The 19,361-nt window shown below is 36.2% G+C and overlaps 1 protein-coding gene across 6 annotated transcripts in view; it reads left to right on the plus strand.

Moving 5' to 3' along the window:
- Window positions 1-17,716, plus strand: part of LOC106072732 (uncharacterized) — a 31,692-nt gene extending 13,976 nt beyond the window's left edge. For 4 of the 6 annotated variants that reach the window (XM_056036806.1, XM_056036811.1, XM_056036807.1 and 1 more), the window contains exons 2-3: window positions 15,029-15,215; window positions 16,108-17,716. In XM_056036806.1, the coding sequence (XP_055892781.1) occupies window positions 15,029-15,215; window positions 16,108-16,560 (640 nt within the window). In that variant the 3' untranslated portion in view covers window positions 16,561-17,716. Of the gene's footprint in view, window positions 1-1,384; window positions 2,137-14,366; window positions 14,661-15,028; window positions 15,216-16,107 lie in introns of those variants that run through there. The other 2 variants (XM_056036809.1, XM_056036810.1) reach the window with 2 other exon arrangements.
- Window positions 17,717-19,361: the final 1,645 nt, after the last annotated feature.

Consider the following 19,361-nt stretch of genomic DNA (forward strand, 5'->3'; position numbering starts at 1 on the left):
ATAGACATATAGCGCTCAGAACCCATAATTCTCACACGTACCACTATAAAGTCATATTACAATATAATGGCAATATCATCGATTCTGAAGTGTCCCAGTTGCCACCAGCATATTTTCCCGTATCTCGTGCAGTCAAATTAACATATATATTAAAAATGTGATTATGCGTTAACCCCCCCCCCCCCCCCCCCGGTTAGTGCTTTGTTAATGACAAACATTTAGGCCTGTATTTAGAATATGTATTAGAGATACTGCATGGTGTGTCGAAATCGTTATAGATCTCTGAACTGATGCTAAAGATAGTAAACACATATACACTCAAAGGCCAATAACTCCCTGCGGTTTATTTATTTTTTGTTCACGTTACTGAAAGTTAGGGTGAGTAACATTGTAGTTTATGGATGAGAGCTTAGATCAACCTCTCCTCAAGTACCCACTCTTTCACACACACACACACACATTGTGCACTGATTTCAAGTACTCATGTGTGTGTGTGTGTAAGTTTTAAATAAGAGTGTCCCATCATTATAATAAATAGTCTACTCTTTTTGGTTATCGGAGTCGTAGTTGCTACACTACAGTGTATTTTCGTTAAAACTGGTTGTATTCGATTACCAAAACATCTTTTTTTTATAGCTGGTAACTATCAAATTTAAAAGTGAATGAGGAAAATACATGGCGTTTGTCAGTTGTATTCTGGGTGGACACAACGATTTGATGAACTGAAAACGGATCGGAACATCATTTTCAATTTTGTTTAGGCCCTACTAATTAAATCATGTGTATTCAAAGCACAGATTAATTTACTCTTAACCCAAAGATACATTTTGACATCATTATACAAACTATAATTAGTCGGAACTACTGAATCACGAAGTCAAAAATGTGAGTAAAAAAGAGAGCAGTCTTTTGTGAAGGTTAGAAGCATTGGCCAAAAGTTGACCATATCAGAGGGGTTGTGTATATACTCATAGGCCTACGTGTTTAAATGGTGCACGTGGATAATAGTTCCCTCCACCCCTTCATTAGATGATTCTGATTATGTTATTGAATTTTTTTTTCTTTTTCTGTTGTTTTGTTCTGGTTCAAACAAACCTTATGTTGAAAACATTAGTTCCAACACATAGGCCTCGTTTTCACTCGAAGTACTCACGTGCCACTTATTGGAATACGGTTCTAATGCCTTATTATTATAATATAGGCCTATAGATTTGTTGCGGATCTCTTTCGGTTCAACAGTGGGTATTGCGACCCAATGGTTGGGGAACCACTGTCAGTGCTGGTCTATGCAAGACTGGAAGCTGTCACTCCTGGTTATGTCATCCCTCCACAAGCCAGGGAGGGGGAACTGTCGCGTGCATCTCTGGTCACAGAATCTCCTTCCGATGTGACAGCGTACGTCAAAAGACTGGCTCTTTATCTGCCGCCCATGTTACAGGATAGTAAGCTTGCTGCATGTGGCTAGTTTTAAATTTGTCACCACACGAGTTGACGCCAGTCAACACACACGCACGTCACGTCTTTGTTGAAGTATTTAGACAGCGTGTCACCTTGAAGTCTTCTATTTGTTTTGTTTTGTCAGTTGCACATTTCAAATCTAGTGCTGAAAAGAAGCACAAAAGCAAACAGAGCGAAAGAGATCTAGATCTACATACATTTCAGAAGCATGTTTCTAGCGATAAGTGCTTTGTTTAAAGAAGTCTTCTGTTGAGCGTGTCTAGTCTTCACATTGGATATTATTTTAACACAACTTTTTGAGGATATATATATATTTTCATTACCTGTGTGCCTCCATGACTGTATGGTTGATTATCTAGACCACTGGTTCTCAAAATGTGTCTATGTAAAGGATTGCTAATAGACTAAGTTTTATGTGTATCTCGAATTCGAATCACTACAGAGAAATTTGGCTTATGGTGAACTGTGTTTGGGATCTATGTGGGTTGAAGTTTTGCTCGCAGTCCACGAAGAAAGACGTGATCCACAGCTTGAGAAGCACTGGTGTACACTACAATGAAATTACGTTTTCATTAGTCACGTGGTCATGTTATTCAATTAATGCGCTTTTGTAATATATGTAGGTTTATGTGTCTTATTTTGTGTTAGGGAGTGTTCCGATTGTGTCTCTTTGTTAAGGTAAATACTTTATTAAATAGCTGGTTATAAGACTATTCTCTCTTTATATATATATATATATATATATATATATATATATATATATATATATATATATATATATATATATATATATATATATATAAATGCATGACGCGTAGGACGTAATCATCTTATTTTTTGAAGTAACGTCTGTATTATATAAGATAAGATATATATATCTTCTATATATGTATATATATATATATATACAGTGTTTTTTTTTTGACGTTTCGCACCGGTACGGCGTACCGGCACCTTTTTCAATGTGGGGGAAAATATTACTTTTCTTGTATTTTAACGTTAATTTTTTTTTTAATGCAAAAAAGTAATGTACCGGTATATCGAATCCTGGTGAAGACTGGGATTTGTAATTTCGGGATCTTTGGGCGCCTCAGAGTCCACACAGCTCTAATGGGTACCTGACATTACTTGGGGAAAAGTAAAGGCGGTAGGTCGTTGTGCTGGCCACATGACACCCTTGTTAACAGTAGACCACAGAAACAGATGACCTTTACATCATCTGCCCTATTGCAAGGTCTAAAAGGGGAACTTTACAACATTTTACAAAAAAAAAGTAATATATATATATTGCTATTGGCCTATAAATACACATACTGGCACACTTTTCAGTTTTATGACATTGGGAAGGGGGGGGGTCTAATAGGATGAGAAGGAGGGAGAAGTACTGTAATCAATTTCTATGATCAAAGACTTAGGCCTACTTGAGTGCAGGACAGCATTGCTCGAATACAAACTATTTCGTGGACAAGGACATGCCATGACTATTGATACGAATGGTTGTATTCGTCTCATAAAAAAAAAAAAACTCCCGTGTTCAAACGTATATAGTAGAGGAAGTCACAGTGAATTTAGTGAACTAGCTCTACAATTAGGCGTTATCATATACTCACTAGTCAGGTTCAGTTTCACTAACAGCTCACTTGATTTATAGACTTGAATACAATTAATTTTTCTTGTTCTGTGTTAAAATACCTAGATCTAGATGTTAGACATAGAAGGTAATGATTGAAAACAACAGCGTATCATTTTTCTTATTTGTGACATGAGAATGTGAGATTTGTATAGAATAAAGATGTAACATAATGCCTCGAGACTTTTTACTATACATGAAGATGCGATTTCTATGTCCAGTAAGTGACTAAACGATGCAATGTCTAATAATAAGTCTTGTCTTCGTCGTACTCGAGTCCGAAGATTAGTGAGGTATGCAGTATTTACCGTGGCTGCGCAGCCCCAGCTGTGACCTACATATTTTGCCACATCCAGGGCAAGTATAACCATTGTTCGCAGGTGGTCGTTTAGATTTTCTTTTCGCCGTCTGCGTCTGTCCTCGGCAGCGGATATTCTTTTGGTCTCAAATGTATCCCGCGGCCTTTGTGAGTGACCTCCAGCTGTCTCGTTCTGAGGCCGCATGCAACCAGGTGCTCTCTATTATGTCAGCTAAGGCAAGTTGGCGCCTAAGCTGGTCTTTGAAGCGTTTCCGTGGGGCGCCTCTGTAACGTCGACCACCTTTTAGCTCACCAAAAAAGACTGCCTTTTGGCTTACGTTCGTCTCCCATACGGGATACGTGCCCTGCCCAGCGTAACTGTCGGACCATAAGAAGTCCCTCTACACTGTCCATACCGGCTGTTCGCAAGGACATCGCTGCTTGTAGGGCGGTCTTGTCTAATAGGGAAATAGAAAATACCGGCCATGTTGTTGTGTCCCTGTAGTAGCCCTGTACACTCCCGTTTTCATACGTATATAGTAGAAAAATTCGCCTCATTATTTCAACGCAATAAACTCATTTAATGTAATATGCTTACTAATTCTTGCTATACTGTAATATGCCTACTAATCCGTGCTAACTCTCACATTCTAAAATATTTACTTTATTACAAATCCTTGCTAACCATTATACTCTTTGTGTGTGTGTGTGTGTGTGTATTTTTGTCAGCTTGGTTTACAGCGCTTGGAGATGTTTAAAACGTGTTGAAATGTTTACCTGGCCGCTAAAAGCTTGTGTGTTTATGAAACATCCCCACACACATGCACACACCCCTGATGTGGGAAAAAAAATGTTTCAAGTGCATGACCATGTAACCATAACATTTGGATTCAAGTCAAATCCTTGGACATAGAACATAGTCTAGGAAAGTAGTTGTTTTGGGCATAGAACATAGTCTAGGAAAGTAGTTGTTTTGGGCATAGATTATAGGTTAGGAAAGTAGTTGTTTTGGGCATAGAACATAGTCTAGGAAAGTAGTTGTTGTGGGCATAGATTATAGGTTAGGAAAGTAGTTGTTTTGGGCATAGAACATAGTCTAGGAAAATAGTTGTTTTGGGCATAGAACATAGTCTAGGAAAGTAGTTGTTTTGGGCATAGATTATAGGTTAGGAAAGTAGTTGTTTTGGGCATAGAACATAGTCTAGGAAAGTAAATGTTTTGGGCATAGAACATAGTCTAGGAAAGTAGTTGTTTTGGGCATAGAACATAGGTTAGGAAAGTAGTTGTTTTGGGCATAGATTATAGGTTAGGAAAGTAGTTGTTTTGGGCATAGAACATAGTCTAGGAAAGTAGTTGTTTTGGGCATAGAACATAGTCTAGGAAAGTAGTTGTTTTGGGCATAGATTATAGGTTAGGAAAGTAGTTGTTTTGGGCATAGATTATAGGTTAGGAAAGTAGTTGTTTTGGGCATAGATTATAGGTTAGGAAAGTAGTTGTTTTGGGCATAGAACATAGTCTAGGAAAGTAGTTGTTTTGGGCATAGAACATAGTCTAGGAAAGTAGTTGTTTTGGGCATAGATTATAGGTTAGGAAAGTAGTTGTTTTGGGCATAGATTATAGGTTAGGAAAGTAGTTGTTTTGGGCATAGAACATAGTCTAGGAAAGTAGTTGTTTTGGGCATAGAACATAGTCTAGGAAAGTAGTTGTTTTGGGCATAGATTATAGGTTAGGAAAGTAGTTGTTTTGGGCATAGATTATAGGTTAGGAAAGTAGTTGTTTTGGGCATAGAACATAGTCTAGGAAAGTAGTTGTTTTGGGCATAGATTATAGGTTAGGAAAGTAGTTGTTTTGGGCATAGATTATAGGTTAGGAAAGTAGTTGTTTTGGGCATAGAACATAGTCTAGGAAAGTAGTTGTTTTGGGCATAGAACATAGTCTAGGAAAGTAGTTGTTTTGGACATAGAACATAGTCTAGGAAAGTAGTTGTTTTGGGCATAGAACATAGTCTAGGAAAGTAGTTGTTTTGGGCATAGACCATAGGTTAGGAAAGTAGTTGTTTTGGGCATAGATTATAGGTTAGGAAAGTAGTTGTTTTGGACATAGATTATAGGTTAGGAAAGTAGTTGTTTTGGGCATATATTATAGGTTAGGAAAGTAGTTGTTTTGGACATAGATTATAGGTTAGGAAAGTAGTTGTTTTGGACATAGAACATAGTCTAGGAAAGTAGTTGTTTTGGGCATAGAACATAGTCTAGGAAAGTAGTTGTTTTGGGCATAGATTATAGGTTAGGAAAGTAGTTGTTTTGGGCATAGAACATAGTCTAGGAAAGTAGTTGTTTTGGGCATAGACCATAGGTTAGGAAAGTAGTTGTTTTGGGCATAGACCATAGGTTAGGAAAGTAGTTGTTTTGGGCATAGATTATAGGTTAGGAAAGTAGTTGTTTTGGGCATAGAACAAAGGTTAGGAAAGTAGTTGTTTTGGGCATAGATTATAGGTTAGGAAAGTAGTTGTTTTGGACATAGACCATAGTCTAGGATAAGTAGTTGTTTTGGACATAGACCATAGTCTAGGAAAGTAGTTGTTTTGGACATAGACCTTAGTCTAGGGAAGTATTTGTTTTGGACTTAGACCATATTATTATAGTCTAGGAAAGTAGTTGTTTTGGACATAGACCTTAGTCTAGGGAAGTATTTGTTTTGGACATAGACCATAGTCTAGGGAAGTAGTTGTTTTGGACATAGACCATAGTCTAGGAAAGTAGTTGTTTTGGACATAGACCTTAGTCTAGGGAAGTATTTGTTTTGGACTTAGACCATAGTCTAGGAAAGTAGTTGTTTTGGACATAGGCCATAGTCTAGGAAAGTAGTTGTTTTGGACTTAGACCATATTATTATAGTCTAGGAAAGTAGTTGTTTTGGACTTAGACCATAGTCTAGGAAAGTAGTTGTTTTGGGCATAGAAAATAGTCTAGGAAAGTAGTTGTTTTGGGCATAGACCATAGGTTAGGAAAGTAGTTGTTTTGGGCATAGATTATAGGTTAGGAAAGTAGTTGTTTTGGACATAGATTATAGGTTAGGAAAGTAGTTGTTTTGGGCATAGAACATAGTCTAGGAAAGTAGTTGTTTTAGGCATAGATTATAGGTTAGGAAAGTAGTTGTTTTGGGCATAGAACATAGTCTATGAAAGTAGTTGTTTTGGGCATATACCATAGGTTAGGAAAGTAGTTGTTTTGGGCATAGATTATAGGTTAGGAAAGTAGTTGTTTTGGGCTGTTACGTGCGCATCTTAGTGTGAATGTGAAATGGTGCGATTGCGTGTTGAAAGGAAAGAAGAACCGAAATGGAGGACTATGAACAAGAAAGTGTTTTCAGTGTTAATAAAGATTAAAGTATTTATAAACTGTGATTTTGTCGTTTACATGTCTAAAGAGTCTCATCCAATATGAAAACGTAACAAGTGGCGCCCAACGCAAAGGTAACCCACGTATCCCTCTATTCACAGGGGATCTCCTGTCAGCAGACAGTAGAGATAGTAAAATCTAGATCTAGAGACAGGAGAACATTCGATTCGATATTATTAGAAATAGACTATGGCGGACAGGGCTGAGGTAGCAGTGTTGAAGGAAGAGGGAAGGTTGTTGGAGCTTGAAGGGGCAGAACTAAGAAAATACGTACAAGAAAGGTTGATGGAGAGGGAGAGATTAGCGATGGAAAGAGAAAAAGAAAAGGAGAGATTAGCGATGGAAAGAGAAAAAGAAAAGGAGAGATTAGCGATGGAAAGAGACAAAGAAAAGGAGAGATTAGATAAGGAGGACAAAAGAGAAAGGGAAAAAGAAAAGGAGAGATTAGCGATGGAAAGAGACAAAGAAAAGGAGAGATTAGCGATGGAAAGAGACAAAGAAAAGGAGAGATTAGATAAGGAGGACAAAAGAGAAAGAGAAAAGGATAAAGAGATAGTAGCAATTGAAAGGGAAAAGAAAAATGAATTGGTCGCCATTGAAAGAGAAAGATTAGCATTTGAAAAAGAGACAGCAGAGAAAAAGTTAAAAACAGACCAAGGAAAAGAGAATGATAAAAGAAAGAGTGAATCTACAGGGAATAAACTGGCAAAATATAAAGGTTTGATATTCAACGAAGACAAAATGGACATAGACATTTTTTTGAAGAAGTTCGAAATAGAAATGAGAGAACTGGAGTACCCTGAAGACAAATGGACATTCTTATTGTCAAGATCATTTACAGCGGAGGTGCCTTCAAAAATATGTATGAACCAGAGTAACTACAGCATTGTGAAAGAACAACTACTTCGAACTTTCGGGAAAACAGAAGCTTTCTATCGCCAACAGTTTGTTAATTGTGAGATAGAACCAGAGGATGACCCGCAGACCTTCTTGGACAAAATGAGCAGCCATTTCGATAACTGGATAGAAACCGCTGAGGTAGAAAAAACCTTTGACAGTCTTAAGACATTTCTCATGCTGGACAAAGTGATGTACGAGTGTCAGGAGGAATTAAAAATATTTCTGTTGGAGAGGAAACCGAAATCCATAGAAGACATAGTAAGACTGATAAGGGCTTATAAAGTGGCACATCCCGAGAAGAAATTATCTAGAGGCAGTGATATAGAAGAAATAGTTGCCTTTAACAGAACATGGGAGACACAGAATAACTCTCACAGAACAAGGGAGACACAGGAGAGACAGTATAGAAGTGGTACATATGAAAGACAAAATGATAGCCGCAACGGAAGATATCAAGGAAACAGACAGGAAAGAAAGGACTGGGAGAAAGGTAGAATAGAGCAAGGCTTATCATTGTCATCTGATACTGGAACATTGGAGATTTTTCATACATTCGTAGGGAACAAGGCAGCCAAGACCATCAGGGATACTGGGAGCACTATTATTGGAGTGAATAAGAATTTAGTGGAAGACCATGAATATACAGGCGAATCTAGGAAGTGTGTTATGTTTAATGGGAATATTGTACAATTACCGATTGCTAAAGTTAGTATAGACACACCGTATGTTAAGGGGACAGTGGAAGCTTGTGTTGTAGATCAGGGTGAGATAGATTTAATTATTGGGAATATCCATGGGGTGAAAATATGTTCAGTAAGGGAGATTGAGAATTGGAAGAAATATTATGGGATAAAGTCTACGCGAGGTAGAAATGGAGATGTGGAAGAAGACATAAGATCTCATACATCAGATGACATGGGTAGCAGAGAGCACGAGAAGAAAGAATTAACAGATAAGGTAGAAAGCAATGCAATAGGAATGGGTCCAAATCAAAGTAAAGTAAGGCAATCAGTGGTACAGGGAAAGCGATTTAAACCCACATATAGACGTACAAGTTCATACATCTTATGCTTTAATTGTGGGAGAAGGGGGCATATTAGAAGACAGTGTCAACAATTAATTAGAATTAAGGATTCAAGGTACAATAGTGAAGAGGCGTATACGAGAAAAGAGAGGGATATTAGCAGCCTAGAAAACAGTACAGCTAGATCATTAGGTAGTAGGATCACAATGGGACATCATTGCAAAGGAGGGAAGCGGAAAGGATGGCATGTCAATAATGTTAGAATTATATAGATAGGATTAGAAAAGGTGGGAATGATGGACATTAATTATTGTTCTATTCTACAATGAATAAATATATGTGTAATGAATTGAATATTGTTGTTACAATATGCATGGAGCAAGATAGACTTTGTTTGTTAACTATTTGATTGCGACTGGAATGATGGTGTTTTGTACAGGCATACGATTATGAGTGGGGAGTTGTATTAATAAAAATATGATTACTTATAGATATATGTTGACAGAAGTGGTTTCAATTGCTCATAATAACAGTTATTATTGTGATGAATATAATTGTTATTCCATGTTGGAATTGTATTGGTATTAACATGACATTGTGTTTGATTTTGTGTAGTTATTACATTATGGTTTTATATGTTACCGATTTGTTTTAACTTGGAATAGTCTGATAATATATTCAGTGATTTGTATTTTGGACGTTCGATGTGCATCGAACTTGTTAAACAGGGGGGGTGTTACGTGCGCATCTTAGTGTGAATGTGAAATGGTGCGATTGCGTGTTGAAAGGAAAGAAGAACCGAAATGGAGGACTATGAACAAGAAAGTGTTTTCAGTGTTAATAAAGATTAAAGTATTTATAAACTGTGATTTTGTCGTTTACATGTCTAAAGAGTCTCATCCAATATGAAAACGTAACATGGGCATAGACCATAGGTTAGGAAAGTAGTTGTTTTGGGCATAGATTATAGGTTAGGAAAGTAGTTGTTTTGGGCATAGACCATAGGTTAGGAAAGTAGTTGTTTTGGGCATAGATTATAGGTTAGGAAAGTAGTTGTTTTGGACATAGAACATAGTCTAGGAAAGTAGTTGTTTTGGGCATAGATTATAGGTTAGGAAAGTAGTTGTTTTGGGCATAGATTATAGGTTAGGAAAGTAGTTGTTTTGGGCATAGAACATAGTCTAGGAAAGTAGTTGTTTTGGGCATAGACCATAGGTTAGGAAAGTAGTTGTTTTGGGCATAGACCATAGGTTAGGAAAGTAGTTGTTTTGGGCATAGATTATAGGTTAGGAAAGTAGTTGTTTTGGACATAGACCATAGTCTAGGATAAGTAGTTGTTTTGGACATAGACCATAGTCTAGGAAAGTAGTTGTTTTGGACATAGACCTTAGTCTAGGGAAGTATTTGTTTTGGACTTAGACCATATTATTATAGTCTAGGAAAGTAGTTGTTTTGGACATAGACCTTAGTCTAGGGAAGTATTTGTTTTGGACATAGACCATAGTCTAGGGAAGTAGTTGTTTTGGACATAGACCATAGTCTAGGAAAGTAGTTGTTTTGGACATAGACCTTAGTCTAGGGAAGTATTTGTTTTGGACTTAGACCATAGTCTAGGAAAGTAGTTGTTTTGGACATAGGCCATAGTCTAGGAAAGTAGTTGTTTTGGACTTAGACCATATTATTATAGTCTAGGAAAGTAGTTGTTTTGGACTTAGACCATAGTCTAGGAAAGTAGTTGTTTTGGGCATAGATAATAGTCTAGGAAAGTAGTTGTTTTGGGCATAGACCATAGGTTAGGAAAGTAGTTGTTTTGGGCATAGATTATAGGTTAGGAAAGTAGTTGTTTTGGACATAGATTATAGGTTAGGAAAGTAGTTGTTTTGGGCATAGAACATAGTCTAGGAAAGTAGTTGTTTTAGGCATAGATTATAGGTTAGGAAAGTAGTTGTTTTGGGCATAGAACATAGTCTATGAAAGTAGTTGTTTTGGGCATATACCATAGGTTAGGAAAGTAGTTGTTTTGGGCATAGATTATAGGTTAGGAAAGTAGTTGTTTTGGGCATAGACCATAGGTTAGGAAAGTAGTTGTTTTGGGCATAGATTATAGGTTAGGAAAGTAGTTGTTTTGGGCATAGACCATAGGTTAGGAAAGTAGTTGTTTTGGGCATAGATTATAGGTTAGGAAAGTAGTTGTTTTGGACATAGAACATAGTCTAGGAAAGTAGTTGTTTTGGGCATAGAACATAGTCTAGGAAAGTAGTTGTTTTGGGCATAGACCATAGGTTAGGAAAGTAGTTGTTTTGGGCATAGATTATAGGTTAGGAAAGTAGTTGTTTTGGACATAGATTATAGGTTAGGAAAGTAGTTGTTTTGGGCATAGATTATAGGTTAGGAAAGTAGTTGTTTTGGACATAGATTATAGGTTAGGAAAGTAGTTGTTTTGGACATAGAACATAGTCTAGGAAAGTAGTTGTTTTGGGCATAGAACATAGTCTAGGAAAGTAGTTGTTTTGGGCATAGAACATAGGTTAGGAAAGTAGTTGTTTTGGGCATAGACCATAGGTTAGGAAAGTAGTTGTTTTGGGCATAGATTATAGGTTAGGAAAGTAGTTGTTTTGGGCATAGAACATAGGTTAGGAAAGTAGTTGTTTTGGGCATAGATTATAGGTTAGGAAAGTAGTTGTTTTGGACATAGACCATAGTCTAGGAAAAGTAGTTGTTTTGGACATAGACCATAGTCTAGGAAAGTAGTTGTTTTGGACATAGACCTTAGTCTAGGGAAGTATTTGTTTTGGACTTAGACCATATTATTATAGTCTAGGAAAGTAGTTGTTTTGGACATAGACCATAGTCTAGGAAAGTAGTTGTTTTGGACATAGACCATAGTCTAGGAAAGTAGTTGTTTTGTACTTAGACCATATTATTATAGTCTAGGAAAGTAGTTGTTTTGGACATAGACCTTAGTCTAGGGAAGTATTTGTTTTGGACATAGACCATAGTCTAGGGAAGTAGTTGTTTTGGACATAGACCATAGTCTAGGAAAGTAGTATTTTTGGACATAGACCATAGTCTAGGAAAGTAGTTGTTTTGGACATAGACCTTAGTCTAGGGAAGTATTTGTTTTGGACATAGACCATAGTATAGGGAAGTAGTTGTTTTGGACATAGACCATAGTCTAGGAAGTAGTTGTTTTGGACATAGACCATAGTCGAGGAAAGTAGTTGTTTTGGACATAGACCTTAGTCTAGGGAAGTATTTGTTTTGGACTTAGAAGACTATAGTCTAGGAAAGTAGTTGTTTTGGACTTAGACCATATTATTATAGTCTAGGAAAGTAGTTGTTTCGGACATAGACCATAGTCTAGGAAAGTAGTTGTTTTGGACATAGACCATAGTCTAGGGAAGTAGTTGTTTTGGACATAGACCATAGTCTAGGAAAGTAGTTGTTTTGGACATAGACCTTAGTCTAGAAAAGTAGTTGTTTTGGACTTAGACCATATTATTATAGTCTAGAGAAGTATTTGTTTTGGACTTAGACCATAGTCTAGGAAAGTAGTTGTTTTGGACATAGACCATAGTCTAGGGAAGTATTTGTTTTGGACTTAGACCATAGTCTAGGAAAGTAGTTGTTTTGGACTTAGACCATAGTCTATGAAAATAGTTGTTTTGGACATAGACCATAGTCTAGAGAAGTAGTTGTTTTGGGCATAGAACATAGTCTAGGGAAGAAGTTGTTTTGTGGAGAAGGAGGTAGAAAATCCAATGTTCTCATCTCCTTGATGAGTTTCTTGTGAAGACTTGGATTTGCCTTTCTACTGGTTCTACTTATACAGTTTAAGATATTGTCAACAGATGTTCTTCATTAATAAGTTTACTAAGTTAATCCTCGGGTAAATTAAATGTGGACACATCGCTGGATAAAAATCTTGCATGCCTAGTCTTTCATTTCTTTGTGAATCGCAAATAATTTAAATTGGATACTATCAGAGTTGGCTATCAAATGAACAGAAAATAGCACAAATCCTTTCAGTTACAGAAGTAGTCATAGAAGACAAAGATGGCTGGGTCATTTTCTGATAGATGTACTAACCATGACTTTGAGAGGGATGCTACTTAAGATATAGAGCAGAAGGAAGAAGGCCCTAATTTAACATCTGACTAGATTGTTAACTGGAAGAAAGGCACTCACTTTAGTAGGGAACCTTGTGTTTCATATTTTTTACAATATTGTTATGACTCCGCTTTGCGCACCGCCATCCAGGCTAGTGCAGAAGGTGCGCACTTCTAGTAACCAGACTAGAAAAGGATGTAGACATTAGGAGAAAAACGATTTCCGCCCACGTTGGGAGCCGAAGTGAAAAGACTGTGCCTAAGAAAGATGATGTTTTATGAATTTGTGATGTCGTGTAAATAGAGTTATATGTTCCTCGTTGAGTTGCCTCACTTAAGTTATTACTATTGGTGTCAGAAGTGGGATTATATGCAACTCAACGAGAGGAGGTAGGATTTACAATGGCAGCTTTGAAACAATCAGACCAACTCTCAGTTAAAGAGCTTAGGAAGGAACTTCGTTACCGATATGAGATAATTGGTGGTACCAAGGAGGTGCTTACAGCTCGTCTCCGGCAAGCCTTGATAGATGAAGACGAAGATCCAGATACCTACTTATTTGAAATTAAACCGGAGATTTATGAGCTCATTGGCAAGATACAGGAAGGTATTGATGCAATGTGTAAACAAATCAACAGTATGGGGAACAAGGTAGATAAAATGGTGTCTCAAGCGAAAGAAGGAGTAGACTCGTTGGTAAAGGAGCAGTTGCCTGTAGACTCGTTGATAAAGAAGTTGCGTGGTCAAGACTGTGGCTGCACAAACAGTGGTGACGGAGACGCTGGGGATTGGAGCGCCGTCTGTGTCTGTGTTGTGGGCAAGTCCTGTGGTTGTGACTTTCAAGACGAGAAACATGACAACGATTGCTGCGACGATCTCAACGGAATGTACCGAATTGAAGGAAAAGAGACAAATGAAGAGACTGAAGTCTGTTACTTGCCTGAAGCGTTTGTTCCTGTTGTACCTGTTACCAGTACCTTAATGAGCTGGACAGATCAAGACAACGTTGGGTCTGCGTTCAAGCCTGTTGCTATGGACCTTAAAGACCTCTGCCTATCTGCTGATGCTCACGAGGGAAATTCGAAGCTTGACAACTGCATCCAGAAGTTAAGCATGAGCTGTACGTGCGGCGCATCACACATAGAATTTAGATGCCAAGAAAACTACCAACTAGGCATGTGTACTTCTAGCATCATCATCGACATTGGCATAGATGAATGTCAATCAAACCACTCTAAATCTGAGCTGTCAAGAGGAAGACATTTTCCACTTGAACCTGAAGAGATCTATCTTCTGGACGTGAGACTGTTAGCTGAGGATGACTGAGGTGCATTGGACTTTGTTTGCAACGTGGCTGCATGTGAACCTTGAGAGACGTCTGTCAGGAAGGTCTGCTGAGACAGCGTGTCCGATCAACGGCTGTGCTGAAGAAAACAGTGCTCGACACTATCTCATTGTGTGTCAAACGGCCACGTCATCGTCGCAACAACAGCCTGGTCAACTGGAGAAAGAGAATGCGGCATTGGAGGAAAACATTGCGGATGTCTTCGTGGGGAACACACTCCCTGCCGCCTGTGGCTCCCACTGATCGACCTCCACCTGAACTGTCAAACCTCGGCTGCAGTGTTTCTTATCGAGACGAAAAGTGCTAAGACGGGGGCAATGTTATGACTCCGCTTTGCGCACCGCCATCCAGGCTACTGCTGAGGTGCGCACTTCTAGTAACCAGACTAGAAAAAGATGTTGACATTAGGAGAAAAACGATTTCCGCCCAAGTTGAGAGCCGAAGTGAAAAGACTGTGCCTAAGAAAGATGATGTTTTATGAACTTGTGATGTCGTGTAAATAGAGTTATATGTGCCTCGTTGAGTTGTCTCACTTAAGTTATTACAATATATTATATATGTATATGGATTTAGTCCCCTTATTACGTTTTGACATGTTTTTTCTCCCACTTCCCATTCTTGGATCAAGCTAAAATTTTGCATAATTATTCATAGTCGATAACAATACACAAATCAATCCAAAAATTAACCAATTAATCAATCATTTAGTACTAATTAATTAGTTTTGTTTTATATAGGAGAAAGGGAAATAAATCCCTAATTTTCAGATAAATGGGAGTACTAAGTAGTTCCTTCCCTTAGATAAGGTTTATTTTTTAAATAGTTTTCTTTTTTCTATTGCTTATTATAATTATATTTTTCAGATCTATCAAAATGGCTACAGGGATACCTAGTTATAAAGTCATCCTCCATGGGGAATATGGTGTTGGAAAAAGTTCCATTTTCAGACGTTTTATGAACAACTCCTTCACAGAGGCCACAGGCAAAGCTTCCACCATTGGGTTGGATCAATGCACCAGAACTATAAATCTGCCATCTCAGACTGTTAAAGTTAGTTACGGTTCATTTGATTTTACTCCTGTAATACTTATATCTAAAAAAACAACATTTTTTTACTAAATTGATTGTGAGAACCAATGCATAAAATACTATCTAAGTACTGCATTTTATTGTTAGAGCAATTGATGTGAACAAAAGGAAAAGGTCAGCATTGTGAAATTATTTATTGAAGCTTTCAATGGTGAATAACGTTACAGTTATAAACATTTAATAATCTTGTTTATTTAGTTAATAGAATGCTATTTTGTCAATAAGGTGTTGTTTTTTTAACCCTTAAAGTGCTTACAGTGAGTGAATACACAATGGAATTACAATTCTGATGGTTAGAGGCTGAACTACCACACACTTTTTAAGGGTTAATATAAAAATAGTATTGATTGGCAAATTAAGCTGAAAAAAAAAATGGATTAGAGCAGCAGTTTGTTTAGTAGTCTGTTCGATGACTGCAAAAATTGTTATGCAAATTACATTTACAATCACAGTTTAAACCATTTGCTTTTAAGTGATTTGTAAAAATATTGGCTGTAAAATGGAACCAAGTTCTTCCATGTGTTGTTAAGAATTAAAAGATATTTTTGTGACTCACAAACCTATAATTTTATTTTGAAATTGACATCTTCAATTCTTCTGCATTAATTTTGAACCAAAATTACAATTTAAAGATGTAAGACCATCTTATTTTATAGAGAAAGATTTATCAGGTCTGTACTGTAAAGGAATTAAAATTTTCATAAATATTACTTTTTTAAAAAATAAAGTTTTGCTAATTGCTTGTTTGTCCTGCTCTCTGCTAAAAACTTTTTTTTACATGTTTCTCTAGCTCTCTTTAGAAAATTCTCTTTGCTTGAAATATTTTATAATTATTATTTATTTTTTGTTTCAGTTGACACTTTGGGACACTGGTGGTATGGAGCGAATGTCTTTTATTGGCTCCAGTTATTACCGTGGCGCTCATGCAGCGCTCTTGTGTTACAGTGTGAACAACAAAGACACATTCTCCATTCTGTCTCAGTACATTTTGGACGTCGTTATGAATGCCGAAGGTGCCAAAATATTTCTCTGTGGCAACATGACTGACCAGGTGTCTTCTGAAGGGAGTGCCAATGTGGTTACAGATGCTGACCTGGAGCAGTTCATGTCCCAGTGCCAGGATGTGTTGTCTGGGGTGTACAGAGTGTCATGTAAAGACTGTATAGGACTGGAGGACATGTTTTACGACATGGCGAAGGTGTTGCACCAAAGTTCTGTGTCCAGGATGACTTTAAGAAGGGACATGATTAGGCCGGGTGACACTCCTGAGAGAGAGGTCGTCAGTGATAAAAGACGATGTTGCTGACATCTTCAGACTTAACCATGTGTTGTGTTTTATGCTATTCTTTAGATCTGGGTCACATTGACTTAAAACTTGCAACTTTACTTCACTGTGGACATACTACCACAAGTGTTTATCATATTCTTTTTTTTGTTATTTGACAAGGGAAACAATTTAGAAATAGTAAAGGTATACTATTTCTTGTATGAAAATAAGAAGGGAACAATGTGTGTAATATGTTCAACTGCATGCAGTTAATCCTATTTTAAACTGAATTTTATTTTTTACATATTTTTATTTGAAATAAACAGAAATGTTATCTGAGAGGCTGTTGTGCAAGGGGAAACATAAACTGTTTTCCTGTATATTATTTCTGTAGTTTTATTTGAGTTAAAAATTTAAAAAATTGTTTTATGTAAATCGTTGTAATAAATGTTTGCTTTTAGCTTTAGATATCTTATAAAACATATGTACGGTATTATGTTATGACTGCTGATAGATCATCATAATTTTTTATTTGTTATTTTTCAATTTTCTTTTGACTATTCCTAACTTAATTTAGGAAATAAAAAATTCATATTTTCTTTTGCTAATAATATTTTCACTCACACTGTAGATCTTTTATTAAAATCTGAATTGTTCCCTCACCTTTAAAAAAAAAGTTCCCTTTCAGACCTTGCGATCTATAGGGCAGATGATGTTAAGGTCATCTATTATTTTTGGCCATAAGTTAACGAGCACCTTTAACATATGGCTGTTTCAGTCTGTGATATGCCTTCACATGATTGCTGAAATATTAAAAAAAAACAACAACGACCACATTTTGAATTAACAATATATATCTAACTGTGACAGTGTGTCTTGACAAACCTGTTTCCGTCATAACATCTAGCCATCTTTTGCCACAATTTTTTAAACACTTAATACATGTATCCTTAACCTAATGGAGTCTATTTTTATAATATTATCAACCTACTATAGCGTCTTGATATGTAAACAAATCAGAACTTTTGCTTTCTTCCTTGTAAGGTGTAGATTAAGTTTAAAGAAATTGATTTTGTTGATTGTTGGTTCAAAAATCTTACTTAGTGTCCCTGTTGTTTTGTGTTAATGGCTGGAACTTGAATTATAACTTAAAAATTGTTTATCACTTTTTAATAACTTACGAAACTCCCTCTCTTTTCATTGTGTATAGCTTCAGTGAAATCATGTTACTAAATATAACATGAACACATTCTTTATTTTGTTTAAGTAATGTATGTTCTTTTTATGATCAAATCTGGAACTGCATTTATATCTCTAAGGGACATTATCTCCCTTTTCATGCCATTTAAAATGTTTTTTTTTCCCATGTGCAGTGGAAGTCTCCAGAAAAAACTTTGCTGTCTTTTGTTGCTTCCATATGTGCCAAGTATTTGAATTTGTATTGTACATAAAATACTTTGTCATTTTACATTTTAGCCTGATTGTAGTTTTTCATCAAAATAGCAACCACTTATTGTACTGTCATATTACTAGCTCAAGGGATGGCACTGAAATTTTGGATAACGTTTTTGTTTCCTTTTAGTCAGTACTCCAGCTCACTAAAAATGGCTGCAGCATCATTGTCATAGTAGCAATATCAACAAAAAATAACTTTAATAGATTTAAATATTTTCTATTACTGAAATGCAATTTTTAAATAAAAATAATTTGAATTACAGGTTTATGTTACCTCTTCTTTTACCTCACCATAGCTTTTAACATCTTTTAACATGTTGTGGGACCTGCTTTGAATACATTATAGATAATAAATAATGATTTACTTTTATAGAATATTTTTAAGCTTTAAAACTAAAGCGCAGAAAAGGATAGTGAACCCTAATGATATTTAACTCTTTCTCTCCTAATTGACGATACCATCATTTATTTGACGTCATTAAATTAAATTGATGTTTCATTTCATAATATTTACTTTGTGTTATATAAAAAGAGCATGCATTCCTCTTTAATTCTATAGCAAATAAAACATTTTCTGATAACAAACGAAAAAGTTATTGAAGCTTAATCATAACATGGTAGTGAAATAGTAATGAGCAAAATGAAGAATTCCGTCAGAATGTGGACAAATAATTACAGAGAGAAAGAGTTAATACCAGGGGAGGTAAAAAAAAAATGATAGTCTCAGTGTAACTGCTATCGTAATCCAAACTTAATCAAAGAACCACAGAACCTTTCCTACAACCTTATGGATTAATATTGTTCACCATTCTAGTACATATCAAAAGTAGTGTTGACTCATTTTAGGAGGAAGCAAAGTCAATTTTTCCTCAAGTTTTTTCAAATCTGTTTTCACATGTATTTGAATCCTTAATGGATGCTCTGATGTTTGAAAGAAGCAGCAAAAGAAAGAGAATTGTAGATAATCATATTTTATTTTACGATAAATGTGGCTTAGTAAACATTTTTAAACTTTACAGGAATTGCTTGAGCAGTTGGAAATGTTCAAACTTTTTGGTCACATGTTGGTATCACTGATGTTGTCAAATATAGAAGTGAAACATCCTTTCTTTTGAATTGGACATTTTTTTGGGTAGGAAGTGTGGTGTAGATGAACTTAGGCTCCCATTAGTGCCTCTTGTCGTTGTTCTTAAACAGGAAACTAAATGCAAGTTTATAAATTTATTATCCCATCAGTTCTGTCATTTATGCAAATGTTAAATTGGTTTAGTTTTTGAAACACATTTTTAGAGTTGTCATCATATTTTGTACTTGTTTATTTTTATTAATGCAGCATTTGGACCAATGAATGAGTATTGTTCATTGAATTATAGTGTAAAGAGAAA

This window comes from Biomphalaria glabrata, chromosome 7 (assembly GCF_947242115.1).
Source record: "Biomphalaria glabrata chromosome 7, xgBioGlab47.1, whole genome shotgun sequence".
In the NCBI taxonomy this organism is placed as follows: domain Eukaryota; kingdom Metazoa; phylum Mollusca; class Gastropoda; family Planorbidae; genus Biomphalaria; species Biomphalaria glabrata.